The 15,915-nt window shown below is 54.1% G+C and overlaps 1 protein-coding gene across 4 annotated transcripts in view; it reads left to right on the top strand.

Annotated features, from left to right (window-relative positions):
• SLC43A2 (solute carrier family 43 member 2) overlaps window positions 1-8,146 on the top strand; it is a 43,754-nt gene extending 35,608 nt beyond the window's left edge. For all 4 annotated transcript variants that reach the window (XM_015098564.3, XM_042255486.1, XM_042255488.2 and 1 more), the window contains 3 exons: window positions 200-273; window positions 1,477-1,600; window positions 2,258-8,146. In XM_015098564.3, coding sequence (XP_014954050.2) covers window positions 200-273; window positions 1,477-1,600; window positions 2,258-2,419 — 360 coding nt within the window. In that variant the 3' untranslated portion in view covers window positions 2,420-8,146. The remainder of the gene's footprint in view (window positions 1-199; window positions 274-1,476; window positions 1,601-2,257) is intronic.
• Window positions 8,147-15,915: the final 7,769 nt, after the last annotated feature.

Raw genomic sequence — 15,915 nt, 5'->3', positions numbered from 1 at the left:
GCAATGGAATTGTTAGTAATGACTGTGTTGAACAATTGGCTCAGGATTTTTGGCATTCAGGAGCTGCCCGTGGCGAGCTGGCCAGGCCGATTCCAGGGTGCCAATACTCCCACCACTCAGGACCCTGGGAGCTCTGGGGCAGGGGGACAAAGGGAGACCCTCCATGCCTCCTGCTCACACTCTGCTCTTCCCACCTCAGATCCTCTCCTTCATCCTGCACACAATCGTGCGAGGATTCATCCACTCGGCCGTCGGGGGCTTATACGCCGCCGTGTAAGTCCTGGGGGCTGCAGGTGGCCTGGTGGCTGAGGGTGAGGGGATGGATGACCTGAGGGAGGTTCCAGGTGGGGCTGAGGGCTTGAAGGGGACCATCTTGTCCACCTGAGGTTCCTCCTCTTGCCTTAGATATTAGGGTTTCTGTGGGGTGTGTCAGGAGAAGGCCGTACTCGATGGGAGCGGGTCAGTGGGCAGACAGTTGGGTGCCCACAAGCCTTGGCATTTAACACGAAGCCAGTTCCCCCGGCCAGGGTGCAGCTCCGTATCGTTACAGCCTCAGGGGCTGCCGCTCAGCTGAGTCCTGGGGCTGCCACTGGCCGCTCACGGGAAGCACAGGGGTGAGTTCTGGCTGCGTGCCCCTGAATGGTGACCTTCACATGGCCTTCAGTGGCAGCAGCGACATAAGTGATTGAGCCCCGAATGTACCTGACAGAGCCCACCCAGGGCCTCAGAGGGCTGGTCTGCCCTAGTTTTCTCAGGCCTTGGCTAAAATGAAACCTGCCTCCTTTTCCAAGAGGCCATACACACCTAAGGAACCATAGTTGTTCCTCTTCCTCAGGCTGGGGCTTAGCTCAAACACCGTCCTCTGTCTCTCTCTGACTAAAGACAGGCTCATTCTTGCAGCCATTCCTTGCTAAGCCATGATGCCTAATGTCCTGAGACTATGCCAGCACTCTCTCCCCGCTCCCAAGAGCATCCCATGGGGGTCATCCCAGGTCTGCATGCTCCACCCCTGCCTACGCCACCCTCCCCGCCCCAAGGCCTAGAGGAAGTTGAGGCCACCCTGGCAGAGTCTGAGGGAGTCAGCCGAGGGCTATGATGCTGTTTCCGTGATTATACAACGCTCCTCTGGATGAAGGTGCAGCCAAGCCCGGCCCAGCCTCCCACCTGCTCCCTGGGCCTAGTTCCCGAGCCACAGACTCCTGCGGAATCATGTTGTCCACTCGGCTCAGCCAGACACCCGTGGGCCCCAGGGCCTTCATGCTGGTCCAAAAGGGAAATTCTCTGTGTGGAACTGCTCAGCATGAAGCAGTCCGAAGATGGACACTAGACTGTCCTCTGAAGCTGTTCCCACATCTCCTCTGACACCGCAAGTTGCAGCCTGGGGGCACCGGCAGCTGGGGCCAGGCTGAGGCCAAGGAGCATCTGGGAAGCTGGACAGTGGCCCCTGCGGTGACAGGCTCTCTCCTGTCCTGGCAGGTACCCCTCCACACAGTTTGGCAGCCTCACGGGCCTGCAGTCCCTGATCAGCGCCCTCTTCGCTCTCCTGCAGCAGCCCCTGTTTCTGGCTATGATGGGTCCCCTCCAGGGAGACCCTCTGTGGGTAAGAAGGGTTGGGGGGCGCCGGGTTATGGGCATCCACTCTACTCTGCTGAGTGGGAGCTGGGAGGCATCACAGCGTGTTCCAGAACCCCAGGACAGGCAGTTTGGAACTTTGGTTAGGGTCAGTTCAGGGATCCCTTGTGAATAGGCTGGGGAGCAAGAGGGGAAGAGTCCTTTTTATCCATTTCTTTAAAAAAATTTATATTGGCTATGCTGTGTGGCATATGGAATCTTAGTTCCCCAACCAAGGATACAAAGCCACACTTCCTGCATTGGAACCTGAGTCTTAACCACTGGACCTACTAGGGAATTCCCAAGAGTGTCCTTTCTGGACCTGACTTTGGGGTAAATGGAACTGAGTTGCTGTCCCTGCCCCTCCTGCCAGAGGCTGGGATTCATATCCAGGTGCTGGGAGCTTGTCCCAATCCCACCACGCCCCTGGACCTTCAGATCAGCACGTTAGTGTGGCCCGTGGGCCACTGGGGAATCCTGATGCCAGAACGTGGGACGACAGGTCCTCAGACCTCCTGAAACTCCTCCTTTGTTTTTCCTGTGACCTTCGCCTCAATCGGAAGAGTCTGGCTGCACAAGGACGGCAGCCCACACGTGCTGTGGTCCCTGCCCCTCGTGACGGCCGCTCTCGTCCCTGCCTCCCCAGGTGAACGTGGGCCTGCTGGTCCTGAGCATGCTGGGCTTCTGCCTCCCCCTCTACCTCATCTGCTACAGGCGCCAGCTGGAGAGGCAGCTGGAGCGGAAGAGAGAGGACGACAAGCTTTTCCTCAAGCTCAATGGCTCGTCCAACCGGGAGGCTTTTGTGTAGCGCCTGCCGTCTCGGATCACGGCCTCCCGCCCTCTCGCTTCAGTGACTTGAGGTGTCCTCATCCCCACCCCAGAGGACCTCCACGCACTCCCGCCCACCCCCAACCCCAGGATCCTGTTCTCCACTGTGCTGGAGTCCACGCTCCCTCCCAGGGACCTGGTCCTGCCTCGGAGCTCTGTGGTGGACAGACGGATGGGAGAGGGCCTCAACAGACGCTTCTCCTCCTGCTGGAGGCAGGGGGGCTCTGGACTTCACTCTGCCACCCTTGAGGGGCCCTTGAGCCTCAGGGCTCTGTGGTGCCTGCAGGAGGAGCCAGGAGGACCCCCTGGGCTGGCAGACCCTCTCCCCCGAAGTGTGTCCAGATTCTGCGTCTAGCCAAAGCAGAGGGGTCTGCCATCCACTGCCCGCCTCCCGCCCCTCAGCTGCATGTCCACCGACCACACCTGCCTGAGGACAAAGGCTTGCACTGTCTGCACAGCCCCCCCACCCCCGGCCTGGCCCCTCACTCCTCCCCCAGCCAGTCTGAGCTGCCTGAGGAAGGAAGGACCCGCTTCCTGTTGTTGGTGCTAACTCCTTTGTGATTCCAGCCCCCTGTGGCCTGTCCATGGCCTGTCCTCCTGTTCGAGGCCTGTGGGGAAGTGCCCCCCCACCCCCCGTCCCCCGCCCACCCCCAGGTTAGCCTGGGAAGGGTCTGGAGGGCTGGATGGTCACGTGAGAACCATGGACAAGGCTGGGCAGCGGTCCTTTCCCTCTCCCCTCAGGACTTGAGTGGGGGCATGTCTCCACTGCCACCCTCTGTCCAGGCTGTGACCAGAAGGGAATTAAGGGGGCACCAATAGGGCATCACACACACACACACACACACACACACACACACACACACACACACACAGAGCTGTTTTTGTGGGGGGTGGAAGTGAGGCTGCAGCTGACAGTCCTGGAGGTCCAGGCCTGGGTGGGGAGGTGAATTTGTGAGAGGCCTAGGGGTGTGGATGTGTGGGCTGTGTGTGCATGTGCTCTGTATGGGAGTTGTGTGTGGGGGTGGTGGCAGGCTGTGGGCTCTGGGTGTCTACACTTGTCCTCCCAGAGCTGCCCCCAGCTGGCCAGGCCCCGGCAAGCCCAGCGCCTTGGCGCCAGCCCCATTCAGGGCCAAGCTTGTTCCAGGCTGCGGGGCCACAGCGCCCCCTGCTGGCAGACTCTCCCAGGGGCCCTGGAGCTGTTTACGCGGGCAAGGCCACCTTTCCTCTGCCAGGCGGGCCTGGCTTACCAACCCACCCACCTTGACTGCGCTCAGAAATGTGTCTGAGGCTTCCTGGGAGTTCTGAGAGGGGTGGGTGGATTTTTAGGTTATTTGTTTTAAGTTTTATCAGACTTCTTTTTATAAAGCAATAAATCCATTTCCCTACTGGTAAGGGATGCCCCCTTCTAGCATATCAATTCATGACTCCATGTACCTGTTTTGAGCTTGAGAAGAAAAGGCAGGATAAAGTTTTCTGCCACTGACGAGCCCCAGTTGTCCCCAGCTGCTGACTCTGGGTACCGTCTCTCTCTGGGTGTGATTGCTGTCTTGGGAGGGGCAGTGGGGCAGGAAAAGACCTTCCGCCCCTGCCCCAGCCCTAACACATCAGGCCTGTGCAGACACCTTAGAAGTGTGGTCATAGCCTCCTCTGCTGCTTATCCCAGCCAGACAGGCTAATCCTGACCCCCTTTCATCCCTGCTCAGGCTTCCTGTCACCAGTCAGCCACACCGAGGGTTCCTCCTGGGTTCAGGACGCAGGGTGACCCCAGACAAGCCGCAGCCTCAAAGGCAGCAGGGGCAGGATGTGGCGGGAGGAATGGGTGGTGACGGGAAAGGGCAGACCCAGGCCCAGACCTGAGCTTCTGGTCACAGCTGAGCCCCTGAAACTCATCTCCCTAGGCCTCATCCACTCAAATACGCAAAAGCAGGTATTTGTTTTAAACAATTTTTTTTTTCCCAAAGGAGAGAGCGTGAGATGAACATTTCTCCCAAAGCATTCCTAAAAATGCTAGTTCTGGGAGATGTTAAGGTTATTTTAATTTTTAAAGTTTTGGGACTTCCCTGGTGGTCCATTGGCTAAGACTCTGTACTCCCAATGCAGGGGACCTGGGTTCAATCCCTGCTCAGGGAACTAGATCCCAACTAAGAACCCAGTGCAGCCAAATACATAATTTTTAAAAAGTTTTGTAGTCAGATTTGGGAAATGCTGGACAAGCTCAAGTTAGCTCAGTGCTGGTGGGCTGTGCTCTCCAGAGGGGTGTGGTGGGCAGCTGGGGAATGGTTTTAACAATCCCAGCCACCCCCCACGGGTGTGGCCCAGTTACGACCTGCAGCAGGAGCTTTCAGGGTGGTTGTTAATAACATAGCCCATGGGTCTTGCCTCTGACCTAGAGGGAAACTAAAGTCTATTCTTTGCTAAGCTCCACCAGGTGATTCTGTTGCAGCCGCGCACCCCCCCCCACCCCCCCAACATTTGAAACCCACTGACAATGGAGTGCAGTTTGGGGCAGTGCTGATTAGCAAGGGCCCTTCCCACTGGGAAGTGTATTGAGGCTATACGGACACAGCCTGTGTTGTGCCCAGCAGCCCCCAGCCCAGCCGAAGTGGGAGCTTCGCCTCTCTCTATCACTGTGGAAAGGAGCAGGCACTGAGAAACCGGAGTTCAGGGTGGAAAATAGTCCAGAGCCAACAGTGTATGGGGCTTAGGGATACGAAAATGAGAGCAGGGTACCAGGCAGTTTGGGTGCCACATGTGCCACACACCCACCCCCCACTCCCTTGCCAGTCATTTTACTCTGACTGCAGGATTGATGGGTTACATATTTTCCCATTACCATCACTGAGGCATGCTAAGAAGCCAAGAGTTGATATACTCCCTTCCCTATTTTACAGCTGGGAAAACTGAGGCCTGCACAGGTGGAGTAACTTGCTCATGGTTAAAGCCAAGGACTCGCATATGATCCTAATCACAGGAGCAGCCACGGCCCTCTAGATCAGGATAGTTCATTCGGACGGCAGCCTGAGGGCCTCCAGGCCTTAAGATCAAGACGAAACAGCCTGAGGAAGGGAAACAGACACAGGCGACGTCTCCTTCTCTTGAAAGAGCTTCCTCAGAGAGTGGGGTGAGCTGTACGTCGTAGTAGAGTCATCTTGGCCCTGGAGGCTGATGGTAACTTGGGGGAGGAAGCCCCTGGTCACCCCCAGCCATGAGAGGAGTGCTCTGGGATGGGGAAGGGACCGTGGGCCGGTCAAAGGCAGTGGTCATCACTGGCCTGGGCCCTCCATCATCCCCCTGGTTCTCCAGGTTCCTGGTGGGAAGGAAGGAGCAGGCAGTGGTGCCCAGTCCAAGGTGTTCAACTGGAGCAAGAAGCAGGGTCACGCCAGCCTCAGGAGTGTTCCCAGGAGCCCCCTCCTCTCTGTCTCCCTGGACTTTGTGGCTGCTGCTGCTGCTAAGTCGCTTCAGTCGTGACTGGCTTCCTCCAAAGCCTCCTGGCCTCTGCCTGCGGCTCTCGCTGCCTGGGCCTGTCGTCAGGAAGGTTCCCACCCTTGTAAAGCCCACAGGTGGGGTTGTGGTTGTGGGTTCCTTTCTGTTTTGCTCCATCTCCTATTCCCTCTTGTACTCAGTGTCAGCCTGGTGAAAAGAACCCCAGCCTTCCTTGTTCTGGCCCTGAGCTGTGAAGCATGAGGGCCTCCCACGGCCCTAGGCCCCAAGCACGCTGAAGGCGGGGAGGTGGCCAGTGTTGGGAGTACACGAGCAGCACCATCCCAGACAACTGCTCGCACGTTCAGTCAGGCCAGTGGAGCTTTGTTTTTCCTTATATCACGATAATGCTTTTATTTTTCAGCTTCTTACAGTGCTCACACAATAGAAACTGACAAATCCATGTTGTTGTTTAGTCGCTCAGTCATGTCCGACTCTGTGCGACCCCACGGACCGTAGCCCACCAGGCTCCTCCATCCCTGGGATTTCCCAGGCAAGAATACCGGAGTGGGTTGCCATTTCCTTCTGCAAGGGAGCTGTTTCTGTTTTATCTTTTGGCCCCGCCACACACCACGCGGGATCCTAGTTCCCCTACCAGGAACTGAACCCACACCCCGTGCACTGGAACCACTGGACCACCAGGAAAGTCCTCAGGGGTGCGGGCGGCGGCGAAGGCATTTGCATGTCCATCTGTGTGAATTAAAACAGAGATGCACCAGGGCCAGGTGATCCGGAGGGGTCAGGCTGTGGGCCTGGTATGGCAAGAGGCTCCCGTCTCTGAGATCTGAGAAGTCTTCTTAACAGAGTCAGGCTTCTGGGGCTGTTTAATCCACAGCTTCCCTCCCTCTGAGGGGTAATACAGTAGATTCTCGTGAGTTCTGGGGCAGGAAGGCGTCTTAACTGTGGGGTTAGGATTAGGAGCCCAGGACCCTGAAAGTGAGGAGGTGGGTTTTCCACAGGCTGTGGGGCCCGCCTGGGATGGGAGTGGGGTCAGGATGAGCAGGCCGGCCCTGGGAGCCTGTCCCCCGCACCAGGCCCTACCTCGCCCCAAACCCTGGGGTGAGGGTGCACATCAGGGAGGAGGCGCAGCGTCCTCCACGCGGGTGGCCCGCCGCCGGGCAGGCCTCTCCCATCTATGCCCTTGGCCTCTGCAGGCAGTGCTTCCAGCCCTGGAGTCAGCCCCTCTCAGCCTCCCAAGCAGATCCAAGACTGAGCTAGGGCCTCCGGCTGCTCAGCCCTTCCCAGAGTGAGACTCTATCTACCTGTGCTGAGGAGGTGATGAGGGAAGGGCAGAGGTTAGAGGCCCCACCATGCCTATTTATCTTGTGACCATGGACAAGTCTTGAGCCTCAGTCTCTCATCTGTAAAATGGAAGTGTTACCCCCGCCCTGGGAGACTCAGTGGACGTGGATGTTAAGCAGTTGTATGTTATTGTACCTGGCACTCAGTAGGCGCTTAACCAGTGACAGCATTAATTTTATGACCCTGGAGCGGGGCAGACAGCACAGGGGATAAGGATCATCCGCACCCACCCTCCGCCGCCCATGTAACAGGACAGACCTCAGGCAGCTCTGCCTGGGACATGTGGCCAAGTAAAGGAAGTGAAGTCCATTTCTTCTGATCCCTCCCCTTCTCAGGACTACCCTCTCTCAGCAAAAGCCTTAAGAAGTTGTCCCCCTGTTCACTTTGATGTCTTTCACGTTTTGGTGAGAGACTTGGCCAAAAAGTTTCTCAAGATAATCTCTAAATGGGAGATGTTCAGGCACTCTTGACAGTTTTATGTTGAGGTGGGTGTCTCAGAGCACAGCTTGTGGACAACACCGTCACGCCACCTCCTTGTAAAACTACTCAGTGTGCCTCTGTGTGTGTGTGTGTGTGCATGTGTGTGTTGAAGTCTGGGGTATAATTCCAGGCACATCGGGTGTGAATGTGTTTAGAGGAGGGTGTGGGAGCTCACCTCTCCTTGGACAAAGAGAGAGGGTCATGCCTCGCTGAATCTCTCTTGGTGGGTGGAAAGGCCCAGGCTCTGTCCAAGGACCCAGCCCAGGCCCTCAGAGTGGTGCCTGAAAGGTTAATCTGTTCCCGTGTCAACCAGGGTCAATGCGTTGTCACTGACAGCTCAGCAGCTGACCCTGACTCTTCCTGGCCCTTTGCTGTTTCTAGCACCTGGCTTACTTCCTGGCACACAGTAAGCACTCAATAAATGTCTGCTGAGAGTGGCTAAGAACTGCTTCGTCCTTGGCCCCTGTGTCTCTTTCTCTCTGAGTCACACATTCACTTGCCACTTGTCTCTTGCCCATTACCTGTCTGAAATGTGCTCCCTGACCCCAGAGCTGGGGGAGGGACCGAGGAGGGGACCTCTGGGTGGTGGGGGGAGCCCAAGGCAGCTGGGAATTCCGGTTCTAAGGCAGGTGCTCATCCTTGACCCTTGGCTTTTGTCCTGAGTCAGCAGTCATGGGCACACCTGCTCCTCCTATGGGTTTCCCATGAAGCTGGGCCCTGGGCAGAGGCAGCAGGAAAGAAGAGCCACTGGGCTTCCTCAGAGAAGCCCCAGGGAGACCCTCACTGCCAGGGAAGGGAGAGAGGACAGCCTGGTTGTCTGAAGCTTGGTTCCCAACCTTCTAGGGTAGAGGGCATTGAGGCCCCAGGCAGGGAGGTAGGTGGCCTCAGGAGCCAGCTGGGGATGGGGTAGGACCCCTGCATGGCACACAGGGCAGAGATGGTAAATGGAGGTTCATGAGGGCTTCTACTCATCAGGATTGCAAGCTAAAAAGCCACGCTCCACCACATCCCTGCGCTGTGACCATTTTGCCGCTCTTGATGCAGACACAGTGGAGAACTAGTTTTCCAGTATAAGTAGAACCCCAGCAAGATGACGTAAGGGCTGCTGGACAGTGACCTCTCTGTCAGGGACACAAGAGGACTTGGGGGGCACCACAGGGACCTGGAGGCCACAGCCAGCCTTGACACAGCTCTAACCTTTCAAGGCCCTGTGGGAACGAGCCCACTGTTGCCCGATCTCCTGATTTTTACAAGGGAAGCTGGGAATTCTGAGTTTTATATAAAACATCCCTATTTTCAGATGTTGGCTCAAAGAAACATTTTAAAGATCACGGCTGCTCAAATGGCTTTTCACTGTGTGCAGGCCAAACTCTGCTGGAGGCGGGGAGGGAGGGAGAAGGTCAAGTCCAGGGCGCCCCTGTTCCCTCCCTCCCACTGATACTGTTTGTCTGGACTGTGCCCCACGTGGGCTGGGACTTTCTCTTTCTACCTGTGTCTCCCCTAGCCTGGGGCATCATGAATGCTGTCCAGTGAGCAAGTGGTTAAACCCTTTAGTGCCGCTTCTAGAGTGACCCTCAGTCCCTGTTTAGGGACAAGGAATCATCAGGCCCAGCGCGGGGCACAGCCAGCCAAACTCACAGGCCCAGCCTGGCCTATGCACTCCTCTGCTCAGGGGGGCAAGGCCAAGGCAGGGCCATGCTTTGTCTGCTCTCCTATCTGTCTGTCTCCCCAGTATCACAAATGCCCCCTGAGAGCTAGCGTGGATGCTGCTTTGCCACGATAACCTCTAGAGTCTTGAATGGTGCCGGGCATGGAACAGATGCTCAATAAATACTGGAGAATGAAGTTTAAAAAAGAGAGAGAGGGCTTCCGTGGTGGCTCAGTGGTAAAGAATCTGGCTGCCAGTGCAGGAGGCAAGGGTTCAACCCCTGATCTGGGAAGATCCCACATGCTATTGAGTCTGCGCTCTAGAGCTGGGGAAATACAACTACTGAGCCCATACGCAACTACTGAAGCCCGTGCACCCTACAGCCTGCGCTCTACGAGAGAAGCCACGACAACGAGAAGACTGCACACCGCAACTAGAGAGTAGCCCCCGCTCACCACAACTAGAGAAAAGCCCATGGACAGCCAAAAATAAACAAATGAATAAAATTGTTTAAAAAAAAAAAGAGTGAGCGAGAGAGAAATAAACCAAAAGGAGGCTGAAACTGGCTGAGACCAAGGCTGGGAGAAGAGTATGCTTTCAGCAAGCAGGAAGGGACCAGCTGAGGATGGAAACAGTGAAACACAGTCTCCCCGAGATACCCAGAGATGGGTTACAGGTGTGGCTGCGACCGAGGCGGCAAGAAGGGCCAGCCAGCCAGGAGCATCCACACGGGGGGCCAGGACTGTGAGCAGACACCAACAATGCAAAGGAGATGGGGGGGGCATCCAAGAGAGAGCAGATCACTACGCAGAGCTCAGGAACAAAGACCGAGATGGTGGGGATGAAGAGAGACAGAGAGAGGGAGCCGAGCAGGGACGTGAGACAGGAAGAGGCAAAGAGAAACACAGAGAGGAGACAGCAAGAGAGATTAAAGAGACAGAGCACCCATGGAGAGTTACAGAAGAACAGAGAGAGACAGAAGGGGCACAGAGAGAACAAAAAGAGAAAGGGAGAGACAGATGCAGAGAAACTTCTAGATGTGAGATAAAGAGAGGTCAACAGAGATGGAGAGGAGAGACAGAAGGAGAGAGGGGCAGCTAGAGAGATGGAGAAAAGATGGGTACAGATAGAGGAAGAGAGATACAGAGAGATACGTGACACAGAAAGATTGCTGTGATACCAGAGATTCACGTTCTTCTCGCCGGCTCAGCCGGGAGCATATACACGTAGCCTTGAGGGGTCCTTCCTCACAGGCCCCCCTTCCTCCAGAATGGTCATACAGAAATGTGCCACGCCCTGCATGAAATTGCTTTATGCACATTGCCTCATCTACCGATATCCAGCAAGTCCACAAGGCGGCCACTACCATTGTCTCCATGTTACAAATGAAGGCGCTGAGGCCCAGAGAGGTTAAGCAACTTGCATGAGGTCACACAGGTAGGAAGTGGTAGGATTGGAACTCCAGGGCATCAGGCACCAGGGGTTCATTTCCACAGTGGGATCGTTGGCTCACAGTGAGGCACCCTGGAGAGTGCTGTGGGCCCTGCATGTAAGGTTTCTCTCTTTTTTTTTTCATTTGGCTACACTAAGTCTTAGTTGCACCACGTGGGTATGTGGGATCTTTTCTTTTAGTCATAGCATATGGGATCTAGTTCTCTGACCAGGTGTTGGGAGTGCAGAGTCTTAGCCACTGGACCACCAGGGAAATTCCAAGGCCTAACTGTTATGTACCCCTGAAGTAAAGCTTGCTAGACGAAGAGATATAAGAAACAGAACACCTGAAAATAAAATGTGGAGGGAAAAAAAGGCAGACATTGTTCAGATACCAAATGTATTTAAAATAAACTCTAAAATAATATTTTTAGATGATTAGGGACGTTTGAATATGAATTGGGTAAGAGATGATATCAAGAAATGACCGGTTTTGTTCAGTATGATCATGGCATTGTGGATTCAGAAGAAAATATCCCTATTTATAGAATGCACATGGGAATATGGAGGGCAGAGATGACATGATGTTTCAGGAAAGAAATGAAGCAGGTGTGGTAAAAATCTGGCCAGCAGTTGATTCTGCTACTGCTGCTGCTGCTGCGTCGCTTCAGTCGTGTCCGACTCTATGCGACCCCATAGACGGCAGTCCACCAGGCTCTTCTGTCCCTGAGTTTCTCCAGGCAAGAATACTGAAGTGGGTTGCCATTTCCTTCTCCAATGCATCCATGCATGCATGCTAAGTCGCTTCAGTCGTGTCCAACCCTGTGCAACCCTGTGGACACCAGCCCACCAGGCTCCTCCGTCCACAGGATTCTCTAGGCAAGAATGCTGGAGTGGGTTGCCATTTCCTTCTCCAAGTTGATCCTGAGTGATGAGGAATGCGGATTCCTTAAGGTCTGTTCTCTAACTTGTCTCTCAGGTCCCCACGTTCTGTCCTGGCTGTGCGTATGTCTATCAAATGAACCACTTATGCTCCGACTGAAGGCTCTACCCTGGCCTCCCACTCCCCAGATTCTGTGCACCCTTGCCCCTTTGCACGTGTTCCTTTCCCTACAAAGATGACACTCCCCTCTTCTAGCCAAATATCCATCACCACCTTGTCCCCGACACTTCCTTCACCTCTCCAGCCTAGGAGGCCTCTCCTCGGACCCTTTCCAGCACTGTTCTTTGTGTCTCACCTTCATGGCCAGCTACCTCCATCACTCAATGCAGTTTTTGGCAAGTGCGAGGCCTCCTCTCTGTGAGTTCCTCCACATGAAAGGTGTTTCTAGGGTAATTTAATGGTTGCGTTGCTTTATATTTCCCTCACTGCCCTGCAGGGCCCTCCAGACTCCCTCACCTCAACTCTGATTCAGGTTTCTGTCTAAACATGATCTCTTCTTTCTAAATTTTTTTTTTTCTTTTGTGGCAAAGCGTGGCTTACGGGATCTTAGTTCCCCAACCAGGGATTGAGCGTGAACCCCAGCAGTGAAAGCACTCAGTCCTAACCACTGGACTGTCAGGGAAGTCCCAAAACATGGCTTCTTCTAAGAGTCTCCCCTGACCACACATCTAATGCCACCTTCACTGCCCACAGTCACCTTGTTCAGCATCTTCGTAACAGAAGGTGAGAGCTCTACTGGAAGTTGTTTCTGCATTTGTTTATATTCTGTCTTACCCCATCTAACAAAGCAAGTGAAACTGTACAACTCATATTTGGGACCTGAGCCCACATGCTGAGACTCAAACTCGGTAAGAACTAAGACTGGGACTTAAACTCACAGTCTTTTAATTGAGATCACATAGGTCTCAGGCTTCCCTGGTGGCTCAGGGGTAAAGAATCTGCCTGCAGTGCAGGAGACATGGGTTCGATTCATGGGTTGGGAAGGTCCCTTGGAGAAGGAATTAGCAACCCACTCCAGTATTTTGCCTGGAAAATCCCATGGACAGAGGAGCCTGGTGGAATACAGTCCATGGGGTCACAAAAGAGTTGGACACGACTAAACAACAACACCTGGTTTGAGGACTTCATGAAGCTCAGGTTCTTGATGTCTTGACGCAGAAAGAATTCAGTGAGAGACAAAATGATAGGTAAGAAGTGGATTTATTGGATTTCCCTAGTGGCACAGTGGTTAAAAATCCACCTGCCATTGTAGGGATCACGGGCTCAATTCCTGGCCCAGGAAGATTCCACATGCCGTGGCGCAGCGGTCCACACACCACAACTGCTGAGCCCCTGTGCTGCCACCACTGAAGCCCTGGAGCCTGGAGCCTGTACTCCGCCACAGCAAGAGCCACCACAATGTGAAGCCCACACACTGCAAGGAAGCACAGCCCCCACCGGCCACAACCAGAGAAAAGCCTGCACACAGTAATGGAGACCAAACACAACTGAGAATGAAAGAGAAGTGATGTGTTTCGAGAGAAACACACTCCACAAACAGAGAGTGGGTCATCTCAGAAGGTGAGAGCTCCTGAAGTATCACCTGGTAGTTTTTATGGGCTGGGTAATTTAATAGGCTAATGAGGAGGAGGATTATTCCAACTGTTTGGGGGAGATTTCCGGGAATTGGGCAACTGCCCACTTTTTGGTCTCTGATGGTCAGCCTTGGAGCTGTCTATGTACTGGTGGGTGCGCCATTAATTACAAAGGGCTTCCCTGGTGGCTCAGATGGGTTCCCTGGTGCCCACAAAGCGGAAGGCCCGGGTTCAATTCCTGGGTTGGGAAGATACCCTGGAGAAGGGAATGGTGACCCATTCCAGTATTCTTGCCTGGAGAATCCCATGGACAGAGGAGTCTGGCGAGCTACAGTCTATATGGGGTTGCAAACAGTCAAACATGACTGAGCGCGTAATGTATTATAATGAGCATACAAGGAGGTTCAAGGTCCACCAGAAGTCCAATCTTCTGCCATCCTGGACCTGGTTGGTTCTAACCAGTTTTCATCATGCGCTATGTCATTCTTTTAAAGCTTGTGTCCTGCCCCCTTCCCTCCTGTTTCAAAAGGATTTTGTTTTTCTTGGTCACTCCTGTGTCCTGAGTGCCTAGAAAAAGGCCCAGGAGAGGGCAAAGAGTTCAATCAATATTTTACGGAGTGAATGAGTAGATGTAGTCTTCTCAACTAGACTGCAAGCTCCAGGTTACTTGCTTCCTGGAGAGAGCCAGCACATGGCAATTATTAAATAATTTTCTTCTAATTGATTGGTGATGAGCTAACAGGTTGGTATTCCAGGAATCTTGTGCTCAGCCTGGAGTTACCATCCTCCACTTGGGTGGGGGCCTTAGTTCCAACAGAAGAACTCAAAGATATTGTTTTACTGCTTCACCTTTGTTTCTGCATTCCCTCCCTTCTTGGATTAGCAACTGTTTGAATCTGCCCTTTGGAACTCGAGGAAAGGTGTGCAAGGCTGCGTAACACCTGTCTCTTACAAACAGTGAACGGGAGACACAGAAAAGGATCTGTTCCTAGGAGGGCCCCATAGGGTCCTGCTCCGTTTCAGCCATTGTCTTCCCATCTGCAAATCTGCCTTTGTTCTCTTTTCCTGAAGGCAATGCCATCCACCCAGATTCCCAGGCCAGAAACCCAAGAAGTTTTCATCCCTCCTTTTTCCCTGTCACCCTCCTAGCTAATTAGTCAACAGAGTATTGCTGATTTTACCTCCTGAGTGGCTTCTGAATCCATCTCTGTCTTTCTTTCCTCCCCCTTCACCATCATTGTCTTAGTCCAGCTCTACCTGGACTTTTGCAGAGGCCTCCTCACTCAGGTTCTCCTTGTGTCATCTCCGGTTCCCTGAGTGCCCTTTTCTCCCAGCTGTCAAACGCCAGACCTGCTTACAGACCTGGTTAAAGCCCATAGATGCCTGCCCATGCCCTGAGGATGGACTCCAAACACCTTAGCACCCCCAGGAACTGCATACTCTGCCTGCCCCACCACACTATAGCTCCTCAGCCCTCAAACTTTATGCAGCAGTCACTTCTTTCAGTTCCCCTGAAGTACATGCTGGCCCTCTGGCCCCCAGCCATTGCATCACCTCTGTCCCATCCCTCTTCCCATCTCAGCCCCCGCAGAGTTCAGCTTAGAACTTCTTCCTCTTCTTTCTCTAGAATGCCTTTGCTGACTACACCTCTCTAGTGGACCCCACCAAACCTGTATTTCACCTCTCCGCAGTCCTTTTCATCCTAACTGCCTGGCTGCCCCTCTATCCACCTACCTACCACCCCCAGGTGATCTTGAGTTCCCTAAGGGCAAGATGATATCTGCCTTGCTCACTCAAGCTTCCCTGTTGGTTCAGATGGTAAAGAATTTGCCCTGCAAGTCAGGAGATCTGGGTTTAATCCCTGGGAGGGGAAGATCCCCTGGAAAATGAAATGGCAACCCACTCTCCAGTATTCTTGACTGGAGAATACCATGGACAGAGGAGCCTGGTGGGCTGCAGTCATAGGACTGCAGAGTCGGACACTACTGAAATGAAAGGAACACTTTCATTTCACTTGCTTACTCAACAAAAGCACAGATTTTGATGCACAGCAGACCCTCAGCAAATAACTTTTTGGATAAAAGATATCAGACTACTGACTGCAGGGTAAAAACCTCGGCTCCATCACATGCTAGCTTTGGACTTGAGCAAGTGTCTCTCTCTTTCTCTTCTTTTTCTCTTGAGCTAGTCTCTTGACCTCTGCCGCCCCTTCACCTGTCAATGGGGGCAGTAATAATACATTTCTGATATACAGCTGTCCTGAGGAGTCAAGCTCTTACGTGCACATAAACTTGGCCATTATTAACATTTTTTAATACAACCTTTCCTAGATCTCAAACCACACCACAGGTCAGGCCCAACCGCACAGTGGCATCTGTTCCGCCTGCAGATGAACAGTCACCCTAGGACCCTGCGGGACACCTGGGTGTCGGCGCCGCCTACCGCTCAGGTCTCGCTTACGCGCGGACCCACCCGGGACGCGCAGGCCGCCTCGGCGGCCCACTTAAGGACGGGAGGGGGCGGGCCCGAGAAGGCTCCGCCTCCGCGCTGAGGTCAGCGCGCAGCGCTGCGCGTGACGCTCTGGTTGCCGCAGAGACGCCCCGCCCCCGCGCGGCGCT

This window comes from Ovis aries, chromosome 11 (genome assembly GCF_016772045.2).
Source record: "Ovis aries strain OAR_USU_Benz2616 breed Rambouillet chromosome 11, ARS-UI_Ramb_v3.0, whole genome shotgun sequence".
In the NCBI taxonomy this organism is placed as follows: Eukaryota; Metazoa; Chordata; class Mammalia; order Artiodactyla; family Bovidae; genus Ovis; species Ovis aries.
The sequence above is the reverse complement of the archived record's forward strand: the minus strand, read 5'-3'. Positions and strand labels throughout refer to the sequence as shown.